We start from the raw sequence: 12,683 nt of genomic DNA, 5'->3' as shown, positions 1-12,683 counted from the left end.
AGGGGCACTTCATTGAAGGTCCGTGTCAGAATATTCACTCCGGCAAAGTCCAACACACTCGAGGGGAAAATTTAAATAGGAGGGGCAAGGTGTGGGTGCGTGGCATCTTCGTTAAATCATCTACGAGACATTCTTGTCCGACTTCCGAGAAATCCATTTAATGTAATAAGCAAATAAAAATGCAGTGGTTGTTTTAACAGTTGTTAGCACTTGAAACTGAGATTAAAAACAACCAACCAACCCCCCCCAAAATAAAAAAATACAGATGTCACAGGTAATTACAGCTATTTTTGGCAATACAATTATTGGTTTTTTTTAAACAGCAAACATTTTCCTCAAATAAATACAATCTGCTCACACTAAAAAACATAATAAACAGAATGATACAACATGTTTAAAATGGAAAAAAAAAAAGTATCCATTGATAACATCAAGTTTTAAGAGATGTCCACAGAGAGAAACTTCAGAAAATACATTTTAATGGGAAGTAATAGAAAGGAACTGGCTGTGTATTTTCTGTTATGTAGCATGTATGGTTCATGAATATTCCCCAGGGAACAAGTATTTGAGGAAGTGGTGAGAAGTAAGTAGCGATTTAGAGTGTATGCAACCAATCACACTTACTGCTTCATTTTTAAAAAATTCATTCACCATTTAAAGCGTGTCTGCTACCACCATCATTTCACATGTATTTTTCAAGTTCAAATAATATCCCCTATGATTAGGCTTTTTTTTTTTTTTTTAAATTAAAACTCACAAACCAAACCTACTAAGGCGCTCTCTCTCTAAGTGATAGTTTTCGTATGGAATTTCAATACTTTTAAGTTGTGAAGCATCGCAAACTAATTTCCAGCTCTGGGTTTAAATGAGCTGGAGTTAGTTGACTACAGCTTAACTCAGCTATCTAGCGTCCCGCTTTTGGAAATGAACACGGATACAGTCAGACACTACATCTCGCTTTACTTCTGCACGCATTTCTTAAATCAGGACTGGAAGGGCTCAACCCTGCACAGATACAAATCCTCCAAATTCTTCATTATTCAGTGGTGGATGGAGAGGAGCAGCCGGTGGTAGGACCAGGCTTTGCGTGGCCTCATCCCAAGCCTGAGGAAATCAGGAGAAATCTTCCTCTCTGTTTCCCTGGGCTCTGGATCAGGCCTTTGTAAAGACCCAGAGGGAAGAGTTTACATCCCCTCCTGCCCAGTGCAGGAGCCAAGCAGAGAGGCTGAGTTTGTCACCCCCTCCCCATCCTCTCAACTTTGTTCCCCAAGAGCTGCAGTTAGTGCACAGTGAAAGGTGACAGTACCTGCGCCCCTGAGATATTGCTACCCGGGGGGCTTAGGGCTGCGGACACAAAATAATACGCTGGGAAATAGTGCTCTAGCACCCTCTTTGTTTTGCAGAATTGCCACTTGCCTTCACTAATGATAATTCCTGCAGAATTGTGGTGAAAAACCACTTATTTCGTGATGTAAATTGCCACTTTCATAATGAGGGTGACACTAGAAGCTAACACCAGGGGAGAGAAGGAGGCTCCTACCATCAGCTGACCTTTCTGAAACTGTTCAGACTGAGTGAAAAGGGAAATATGTGGGGTTTTTTTTCTGAAGGTATGGCCTGGATCCTCCGTTTGCCTAAAGAAGCAAAGATCTGTTGATTTGAGTATTTATACTCACGGAGAACCTGGCTCTGTGCTCAGAGGATTTAAGTACTTGGCTGTAGCTGCCACTGCACTAAATGTAAGGAAAATGCATCGAAGTTTAGACCTGGCACCTACATTAACCTTGACAGGCTCCCCCAGGCAGAGCTCAGGGGTTGGGGCACACTGCAGCCCCCTCGCACGCGCTGAGTGTATCTCGGAGTGTATCTGAGATACAGAGCCCAGTGATAAGGTCAAAATCTCATGATTGAACCTGATCTTTTTCAAATACCCTGGTTTTGACCTTCTGGTGCCCGAGTGTCATCCCATCAGCTGCTGCTGTGCTGGAATTTGACTCTGCACTTTGATTCTTGGTATTTTTCTAGCTCAACCCTTAAGTTGCAGTTTATGAAAATACTGGATGAACAACTTATTCTTTATTCCTTAACTAGGAAGAGAGGGGAAAAATCTAGGAACTGCCATTTGCCTCCTATACCCTAATTAAACTGTCGGGATCTGATGCAGCTCACAGTAAAGGCAAGGAAGAGACTTTCAAGCACTTTAGATAGATCAAGTCTAATGTTCTTCTGGGACAAAACATGTTAAATACACACTCATGAGCAGCAATGGAGTGAAAGTGAAGCAGCAATTGCTTTATATTCTTAACATCTCAATTAAAATTTAAAAGGAACATCTTTTTTTTTTTTTTTTTCCCCCCAATAAGCCTTATCAACATGAGGGTACTTAACACAAAACCCCTATGAGAAATCAAAATGCTAGAAGAAAATAAGATTTTTCTTTCTGAGGTTCTTGACACCTGAAAAATCTAATTTGAGATAAGACTACAATTGTCAAAATACTTTCCCAAACTTCCAAAAATATACTTTTTTTAAAGAAGAGAGCATTTTAACATCTACCTTCTCAAACAGAACACTCTTTTCTATATTGCTTACTATATGCAAAGATCAGCTAGTACAATATTAAAATTGTGCATTCAGGTTTTGTTCCCTCTCTGTTTCATGCTTCTGTCTAAATGAACTCTTTGCAATGTCACTTAACTGCAATAGGACCTGAGCAGCCTCCACTGTTTTGTACAGGCAATATTCATTGCCTCAAATTATATCTTGCTGGCCCATAGTGTGAAACGAAAAGCAGTCCAGAGAATTACACATGCATCAATAACCAAATTAGTTCTGGTGTGATTGTCATCTATTTAGTTTTAAAATCTCTGCAAATTTGCGGTGAGTAAGCATAGAGGAAAACAAGCCAGAAATGCTCTTCAGAATGTCTGTACACAGCCAAAAATAGTTTAAATTAGTTAAAAACTAAAGTGACAGCAGTAGAACTGCACGGGAGCAGTTTCTTCTGTCATCTCGTAAGTTATCTCCCTGACTTTTCAGTATACATCCCTGGTATAATAATGCACTTATGAATGGCCTACTGTGTTATTACATAGTCATAAATGTATAAATAATGGACTATCGCTGTGGATGGTGACAATGTACATATTGCACAGGATGAGCTCTCTGCTGACTCAGAATCTGTACGGAATCTGGTGTACTCTCCCTGGCAAGCTCAACAAAACCCAGAGACAAAGCCAAGCTAAAACCCCTTAACATTTGTTAAATCACAACTGCTGAGTGTTTTGCCTCCTTCAGGAAGAAGGGATTGCAGTTTATCACTCCTTGTTTGTTGGGACTCCTGAAAGTGCAGCTCCAGTCCTCAGCTGAAGGTGAGACCAGTCCTGCCGAAGGCTTGAGAGGTTAAAAGAAACCAACGCAAAATCAAAGCTTGATCTTGCTATGAAGAAGCAGCCTTCGTCAAAGCTGGCCAGCGTAAACTTCTGTGCCATACACACATTTCAAATGAGGACGCTCACACTTTCTTCAGAGGGAAAGCTGGACAGAAGAGGGGTACCTAGGACGCTAGAATTTCTCTCCTGGTATTTCTGAACTTGCTTTCGATGGTATTTATGGGAATACTCAATCTTACAGCCCAAACCAAGAAAGGAGTATGCCTAAATCTCTTTCATCCAATTTAAGCACATTTTTAAGTACCTTCTCAAAGTCAGCCTACGCTGATAAGACCTGTACAAATGTCTCCAGGAACTCTTTGACCCAAGGCTGATGACTTAAGATAATATTAATCTAAAGGAAACCTGCTCTGGAGCCAGTTTATACATAAACTATCCACTGCGGTGTGTTTTGCGTTCTCCTGTGAAGCAGCTGGTATTGGCATCTTGCAGGCTGTTGCACTAAGAGGACACTTCTTGTGATTTCAAGGATACTAGCTTTGGATGGAAACCCTTCTCTTCCCCTTCTCCCCAAAACATAACCCTTCCCCTACCAGATATAGGATTTTAATAGGCCAAAGCATGTTGCTCTTAGATTTAAGTGTACTGTTTTTTCAGCTCCGCTTTGTCTTTATGACAGATGGCACTTAGGAATTAAGAAAAAGGAAGCAAAGCATGCAGCGGCGGCTGAATTTCAGCGGCTTTTTGATTTCATCAGTAGCTCCTGAAGACGGCTGCTCACTGTAGAACCTCACCAGGGCTGACGGAAAAGTTCACAAGGGACAGAAAGCCACCACTGTGTAAATGACCAGCACAAAACCCCAGTATAAAAGGGGAAACCCTTTTTCAAACTCCTCTGAAGGGAATCTAAGTGACACAAACACTTTAGGCTGGGTCTCTGCACAAGGGTGGATTTCAGTAACCTAAATAAAGGAATAAAAAACCCTCCAACTTTCTAAATCCCTCAGGTTTGGTTGGAAAAAGCTTATTTCATCTCCCCTTAAAAGAAGCTGCTCCTAGTCTTTGTTCACAATGGTGCTGTCTTTTGAGGTGCAAACTTCCTCTGTAACCGAGGTGAAATTCAGGATTTTCTCCTGACGCAGATGAGCGTCAATCAGTCTTTGCACCACGGTATGCCCAACACAACCCCTACCACAGTGCTCAAATAGAGGAGATGAATAATCTGACGCTGCCCGCAGAGGCAAGGCTGGACTCTCATTTCCACTGGTAGCCATACACTTTATGGGAGGTGCTGAGAATCTGGGGGTGATGAGCGGCGGGGGGGTGTGTGTGTCAATACATGGTCCTGAACAAGCCTGCTAATGCTTTGTAAAAATAGTAGTGAAAAAAAAAACAACCCAGCATCCTGAACGCTCGACTTTTACACAGTGCTAGTTGTTTCTAACGCGGTGCAGAAGGCAGTGAAAGGTACTGGTGTTATCAGAGCTCCATTCAAGGTGAGAAAATCTACCCGAGCTACTGACTAAACAGAGATTCCCTGCGATGCAAGAGCTTCAGTCTGTATTTTAATATTTTTTTTCCCTCAAATCACTCTCTTTTGTATTTACCTAGTTGTATATGAGAATCTTTGCATGACTGTGGCTGTGTGAGAGATATGCTAGAACAGCTGTTGGTGTGATCCACTGAACATATTATGACTATTTTTCCACTGTCAATAAACACAAGAAAGAAGAGACATTCTCCAACGCTTAGAAAGGCCATGGGGTTTCCTTGCTCGTGTAGCTCTGCCTATTCTTGTAGTAAGGTTTCTCTCCAGTTAAAGCCTCCAGTTGGTCCGTGTGTGAGAGGGAGGATGGGGGGGTCCGTAAGTTGCCAAACACCTGTATCTCCCAGTTCTTCGCACGAGCAAAACCCCAAGTACGGAATCTGTGTGAGGAGAGATGGAAATAAAGGCAATGAGCAGGGACCAAGCTGTGTGAGGAGGGAGCTCCCCTAAGGGCTGAAGTCCTGCTGTGCTAACAAAGCATTTCACTGTCTCCTCTCTCTTTCCCTCTCCCCAAAGTCCATTTTCAAGGGATGATTGTAGGACTTAGTGTGTGACAGCCAGACCTTGTGCACCGTTGTACATGCAAAACACTGGGAAAGACTGATTATATACCCTTGTAACCTAGTTTAAATATGGGCCAGTTCAAACCAAAGATGTCCTGCTGGCTGACATGGTCCTGAACCCTGAGGGCCAGCACAGCTATGGAGGAGAAATATGGATTCTAGTCTGGCTCAGGTGTCCTCAGATCAAGTATCAGCTATGAATATCCCAGAGAGTGGCTGCAAGGTTGGCAGTGGGCAATGCCGGCAGTGGGCAATGCCACCTCCTTACCAGGGCTGGAGTAAAGGAATAAAGGCAGAAGACCCCATTATAATTTTCAGTCCTTTTCTCTGATGGTTAAGAGCTCTTTGGAGGGAAATGAGAAGGGGAAGTGTAGGGCAGAAGTGCCCTGTTCGCTGTGGTGAGGGTGTTTTCAGCACTGGAGGGCACTGTGGGAGTCTCTGTACAGCCCCAGGCATAAAGCAGAGTCACTGCAAGCCCATTTGTAGGTGGGCATCTGATCCCATGCTGTCTCTTACAGAAACGACACGTTAAGATAAGCCTTTTAAACCAATCTGCCTTATTCTCCTGACTTCTGAAATGGGTGGAACTCTGTAATAGGTGGAATGATCAAAGGAGAGGAACAAACTGTCCTCTGCCTGGTTAAGCAGATTGCACATTTCTTTTCTCTTTGGAAAGCCAGCGAGCTTTACTCCTTGGCAGTAATTACCTTTCGGACCATCTGTACAAAGTCCTTGGAGTTCTGCGGTGAGAGCCCTTGGAGCTGGCAGGTACAAGCCTCCAGGGAGGACGCGTGTGCCACGATCAGGATGTTATTTCCTGGAATAGAGTGAGAAATGCAGGCTGAGGAGGGAGAAGAAGGCAGCTTTAGGGACTGGTGCCCCAGATCAAGCAGGCTATTTCAAATGTTCAAAACGGGTTCAGTTTATCATATAGCAACACATTAAACTATATGTATTAGGAGGGGAAAAAACATGGTTTATGAACATATTTAGAGCATTTCTCAATTTTCAGGGTTAATTCTGTGCTACTTAGTTTTAAAATGGCTTTCTGAAGAAAAAAGAATGCCAGTGAGACTTCAGCTGTCTTGTGAAGCAAATGCTTTTCTCTTACCCCAAAATTAATTCTGATTAAAACAAGCACCTTAATTTCAGTTGCTGGTTTTCTGCAGTGATAGCTCTGGATTTCCATTTCCAAGATCCTTTACAACCAATGCCACACAGCTTTGTGTGCAAACTATTAAAATAAAACCTTACAATGTAGAGAATGGTCAGTGAAATGAAATTAATGAAATCACCAGAACTTAAGAACATCCTATTTTTATATTGTGAATGAAAAATAAAAGCTAGAGGTTTTGTTTTTTATTTCAATATTGTGTTTGGAGAAATGTTCTACAGTCTTTATGGGTAACATATTTCTGAAGAGTAGCTCAGATGGGGGATTGGAGATGCCCCATCTGATGCTGGTAACAGACAGCAGAGTGCAAACGGCTTATTTATTCCCTTGAGAAACAGCTTGCATTAGGTAGGGACCCCTAAAATACTTCTGCTACTTAAGTTTTCTTGTAAGCTGAGAGTATCTGAACTCATAGTTCCGACACATCCAGGAGTTTCCAGTGTCTCTGGGAGAGGGGATGAGGGATTCAGGTATGGGGGTTCACTCCTTGCAGGGGGAAAGACTGGTCAGGAATACCGGCATTCACACCCCAGAGAGCCTGTCTGTTTTTCACCCCCTCTGTAGTGCTTACCTTTGCCTTTACATTCGCTGATGATTTCTTTTGTGACTTGGTAGCTTCTGCTTATGTATGTATCATAAGATTCGGAAACCACTAACTTGCTGACAGGAATATGAGGTCTGTGAGTAGAAAAACAAGTACAGTGAATTTGAAGAAGTGATAAAGTTTTAAGTGCAAGTTATGATTCATCTGCAAGGATCTGTTTCTTTAACTGTTCTAATTCCCCAAATCCCCAGAACTGCATCTTGTGTCAGGACCACTATGGTGATTTTTAAAGTTTGAAACTGAGATTTTTACTATTCCTGCATGAAGATATTTCAGTTAGCTGGGAAAAATGGTAAATGCTTCCTCTAATGTGGACCAGTTGGTGGAGGCAGCATCCGACACACTGATTATACTCGTATGACTTTTGCAATGGCACGCAGCGATACTGATGGCACTTTGTGTTTATAGTTCTGTGCCCTTTGATGGGCAGATTCCAGGGCTCACCCACCCACGTAAAGTTAGTGAGCGGCAGGAGAACAAGATCTGTACCCCGCAGGAGTGGGTGAGCAGGAGGGGACAGCGGGACAAGGACGGTGTCGACGCAACTGCCTGCAGACAGACGGTCCCAGCAGGTGACAGGGTGACAAGCCATTGCCCGAGCTGTCTTTGCCAGACTGAGATCTGCACTGTGCTACCACGGCTTCCAGCTCAGAGGCTGGGCTGACAACATCTCTGTCTGTCCGAGGAGACCGGGCAGGTCCAAGGAGAGACGTGGAGTGTGGGGAAGGCAGATGCTGGCTCTCTCCAGTGCTCAAGGCTTTGATGGTGAAGGGCAGAGGCAAACTGCTGCTTTGGCCATCTGTGAAGCCGCGCTGCTGGGAAATGCCTGGAATTAGCCAGCCTCCTCCAGGGCCAGGCCATTTCAGTGAATTGCCTGGTGGGACTCAGGCCAATGGTATCAGCTGGAGTAGGTGGATGTGCACAGGGAAGCGAGGGATAGAAGCAGAAGGCTGTGTTCTCCTGCTGTGGTGCAAGGAAAAGACCTAACTTTTCCCTCCATCCAGTGATCTTGATCTATCTACAGGAATTACCCTTGTGAGAGGAGACAGAGAGCACCAGGAGGGCTGTCTCCCAGTCCCCTAACACTTGACCACACGAGAGCAGGCTCTTTTCTCGTGCTGAGAATATTCATTATGGCCTTCCCAGAAGGCATGTGTTTTCTGAAGCAGAGGCTCTCCTGTGGTCCAGCTGCTCTGCTGAGTGTTAGCCATGTGATACCCTTTCAGGGATAAATACAGTGTAAGGACTTCTATTTAGATACCCACAGAGTGTTGGAATTTTAGCTGCAGACTGGAAGGATTCAATACAAATGCGTTCTGGTATAATTAGGTATGAAAAAAATGAGGTTTTTTTTCCTTTACGTTTTTCTTCTTTTTTTTTTTTTTTCATTGTTTCAACTGCTTCTTCCACTTGAGGGTTCTTAAACACACGGGTGCACTGAGACACCAGGAAATGCTAGTGTTTCTCGTGATACCATAAACCACAAAAGCCCAGCCATAAAGTATTTGTCACCAAGCCCATGTAGGTGGAACTCCTGTGTATGCATACGATGTGTGTATTATAAATGTTTTGTTTTTATCTGGGATTGCTCAGCTGGTGATCAGGCTCACAGTGAGACAGAAAGTGCTAGTCTCTACAACAAGTCATAGCGATACAGGTATTTCAGCAGTGGAACACTGGAACTGTGTGACCTTTCTGGAGTTTCCTTCTTTCTGGGAGCTCTTTGGGTCTGGCTTGTATAAATGAATCATAAATTTGAGAGTAGGAAGCCCGCACAGATCATCTTGTCTATTCTTTGCCACATGACTATTTCTCCTGGGTTTTATTTAGCTTTTCTCTCGGCAGCTTACAGTAAAAAGCCTTTGTGGGTTAGGCTGGAGGGCACCACGGCTGTGATGTTTCGCTGGGGAGTGAGAGGAGTCTTGAGTTTCCTTCCAGACCCCAGCTCCAGGTTGTCCCCAGCAGCCTCTCGGTGTGTGCTGGCAAAGATGCTGGGAACACAGAGGCAGGGCCATGTGGCTGGATAAAAGGAAAGCAGCAGAGGCTGGGAGCAGGGACGTGAGTTCGGGATGCGGAGCCTAAGCAGGCACCAGGAGAGGTCTGTGCAGCTGCAGGGGCGGCTGGCAAAAATGCCGAGCTCTGGGAAGGTCAGCTCCGGGCTTTCAGAGCGGCTGTCAGGGCTCCTGAAAGCCCAGTGAATTATCTTTGTTTCCCTTTTCTGCAAAGTGGGAGGAAAGATCAGTGGTGCTTATCCATTTGCCATTCAAATGCTCTTTAACCAGGCTTTACTTTGCTTGCTTTCACCAGCTGTTTTTGGGTTGAATACCATGAAAATGTGAGTCAGAAACCTGCAATTTTTTCCACTAAAAACTTTTCAGATGTAATTGCTGAGAAGTGATAAAAGGTTTGGGTTTAGCTCTGATAGAAAACCTCTGAATTTTGATGTCACAGGAGACCCTGAATTCCTGACAGATGTAAACATGTTCCCCAGCGTGATGCAAAACTTAACAATTAAGATCCATCACCATGTTAATCAAAATAGAGAGACGGACAAGCTTTTTCCTCTGGGGAAGGGAAGGGTGGGTGCGAATGAGCCCAGGATCCGGTTCAGTCTATGAGCATGATGGTCAGGGAACTGAGTCAGCAAAACAAGTTCTGTTAGCTGAGCCCAAATTCCTAAGTTTTAGGAAAAGGGTTAAAACAAACAAAAATACTTTGAGGGTTTCCTGGACACCTGAGAGATGCCCAGGATGGAAGGAGTACTGGATAGAGGACCTCCGTGATCAGCAATATAGCTGGATCTTGCCAGTGATCTGGGAAATTTGGTTTATAATAAGCCATTTTTAGGTCATGTTCAATGCAGCCGCCTCGAGCCCGCTCTAACTTTATTCTGGGAGCCTCAGCAGCTCTTCCAGTCACTGCTTAAATTGAAAAACTCAGCAGAGTGTTACTCTTCAAAAACAAAGACAAAAAGCAATGCAAGACCCTCTCACCCCCCTTTCTGCTACCTGTAGGTTGTATCAACGCTTAGAGTAGCTGCAGCTAAATCCACGGGGGGTATCCAGGCAGGTAGTGTGTTCCCAGAGACCCACTTGGTCCATTCAAACAAGCCCGGCTCTATTCGAATTTTCAGGTTGTTCTCTTGTTGCATACCTGGAACAGGGAGAAAGACCAGATGTGACGGGAAGTAGCTGGGGAGGAAAGCAGCCAGACTCTGCAGCTTTAAGTCTGACTGTAAATTATATTTTTTTTCTCTCTAAGTTGTCAATTGATTAATAGTAGGTATGAAAGATGAAGTATTTGATATATCTACTTGGCATATGATATGCCAAGGAACGTAAACCTGTGGCCGGCAGCTAGATGCAGTGTACTGAACTGTGGCGTGACTGTATTTTGGAGCTTTTTCCCGACTCTTTCCAATGCCAGGGCATCCCATTCCTCTATCGCTATTTCACTCCCAGTTTCTGGAGTGAATTACTCTTACAGAGGGTAGCAAGTTTCTTGCTGGTAGCAATTGCGGTGGGAGCACGAAGCAATGAGCAGCTGCGGGAGCGCAGGGGATGCTGAGCTGGAGATGACCACCTGCCTCAAACCCACATCTGGCTTCTGCAGGGGAGGCAATAACCTCCACCCTGACCGACAGCTGGTGTTGGGGCCAGCATTTGCCTAAGCAGTCATCACACCATGCAATTAGAGAAGGGCTCTAATGAGAAGTATACTCCCATGGATATAATCCTCAACCTGAATCACCATTTACGTGGGTCTCCCATGCCAGGCTGCCTTTTATCTGGCTGGCCTTGTTTTTCCCAGAAAGTGAGGAGAATGCAGCCTTTCCTGCTCGTTGGGTTCTCACCTTTCAGGATGTTGTGTGCTGTCTGTACACACCGCAGGGATGGGGAGCTGTAGACGTAGTCTACGATGGTATTCGTTTCTAGCAAGGCTTCACCTAGAAGCAAGTTTCAACACCCGTGAATAAAACCAGGCAAATGGCATCGTAACGGCACCAGCAGCGTGCAGGGGATCTGCCACCCAGCAAGGAGCTAAAGCAGCTTCCCAGCTGCAATGTTTGTGTTTGGGGAAATATGTGTACCCGTCGTATTTGACTTCAGCAGTGTGTTGGGCGTTGTGATGCGCACAGCTGTGGAGCCGGGATACATTTTTCTCTGTGTGTTGCCCCATGTGTGCCTAGGTACTTAACCCGTATGCAAAGAAATCACAGCAGCTTTTGCTCAGTTTTTGCTTCTCTTAGATTTAGCCAAAAAAGCAAACAGCGTGCTGAGAAAAATTGTAGAGAGCTTGAATTTAATTTCATTTCATTTATAAGCCATAAATCAGAATGATTCAACTTAACTCAAACCCAACTTAATTCAATTGGCTTGATTCTTTGCTAGTATAAATTACCATTTCATTACACAGGTGGAAGATCACTGAAAACGAGATAAGAATCAGCTCCACTATTAGGGTTATTAATATTCTTGCAATGCCCAAGGGAACCAAACGAGAACAGGAATCTGCGCAGCACTGCACAGACTTGTAGTAAGAAAGAGTTATATTGTCGTTATATTTGAAGAGGCAGGACAAAGAAGAGGGAGCAAGAAGGGGTTATTAACCTTGACTTCATATGTTTAATGATGGCTGTAACCATGTCGAACCGATCTATAAATCTCTTGAGGGAAGTGGGGTAATTTAGAAGGAGCGGCACATCTAACAGCCCTCCGTCACGGGGATGCTTTATTCGTCAGAGGAATTACGGCTCCGGCAATCGTCAAGGTCGAGCCCGTGGGGCTGCGGCTGCAGATGGCTGGAATGCAGCAGCCGCGCCGGCAGGTTGGTGGCGTCTGGGTCACGTATGCAGTTACGTACGCGGACTCATTTAACGATACCAGCAAAGTGTGCTGTGATTGCTCCCAGATTCGCCTTCTGTTACGTGCATATTGCGAACCCCGATGCCATGTGGCCGGGAGTCTGAGCATCCTGCTGTTGTACAGTGATTTATTTTTGTTTAAAAAGCAAGTATAATTTTAGCTGCCCTAGTTTGAGTGCGACCAACACGAAGTAGTCTAAAGGATTTGAATTTGAGAAAGTGCTCTCAGTACTGCTCTCTGAAGCTCATGTCTTTAAGGGGCTGGGCTCCTCTAATCACAGTGCTCAATCTGTACTCTTTGACTACGGAATATTTTTCTGTCTATACACAAACCAAAAGGCTCAGAAATCAGAGAAAAGAACGGGGAGTGGGAGAACACTGGAAATAGTTTGGACTGTGCTTTTGCCAAATAAACATAAAGCCAGACAGGCTGATAAAAGCATATTGGTGTAGCAAACTGCAAATCAAAATTTAAGATTGTCAAATCAAGGAAAATGCATATTTGGCATGAGGTGACCATCACACTGCTGCGTTTCTCAC

General features: G+C 44.2%; 1 protein-coding gene across 1 annotated transcript in view; it reads right to left on the bottom strand.

The window, feature by feature from the left end:
* Positions 1-143: 143 nt before the first annotated feature.
* The window catches only part of UBASH3B (ubiquitin associated and SH3 domain containing B), a 74,696-nt gene continuing 62,156 nt past the window's right edge, over positions 144-12,683 (bottom strand). Inside the window, exons 10-14 of the mRNA XM_074162350.1 lie at positions 11,133-11,225; positions 10,288-10,432; positions 7,247-7,353; positions 6,209-6,318; positions 144-5,318 (exon numbers count right to left, since the gene is read on the bottom strand). Coding sequence (XP_074018451.1) covers positions 5,181-5,318; positions 6,209-6,318; positions 7,247-7,353; positions 10,288-10,432; positions 11,133-11,225 — 593 coding nt within the window. The 3' untranslated portion in view covers positions 144-5,180. The remainder of the gene's footprint in view (positions 5,319-6,208; positions 6,319-7,246; positions 7,354-10,287; positions 10,433-11,132; positions 11,226-12,683) is intronic.

This window comes from Numenius arquata, chromosome 22 (genome assembly GCF_964106895.1).
Source record: "Numenius arquata chromosome 22, bNumArq3.hap1.1, whole genome shotgun sequence".
Lineage (NCBI taxonomy): Eukaryota > Metazoa > Chordata > Aves > Charadriiformes > Scolopacidae > Numenius > Numenius arquata.
This window is presented reverse-complemented; position numbering and strand designations above follow the sequence as displayed.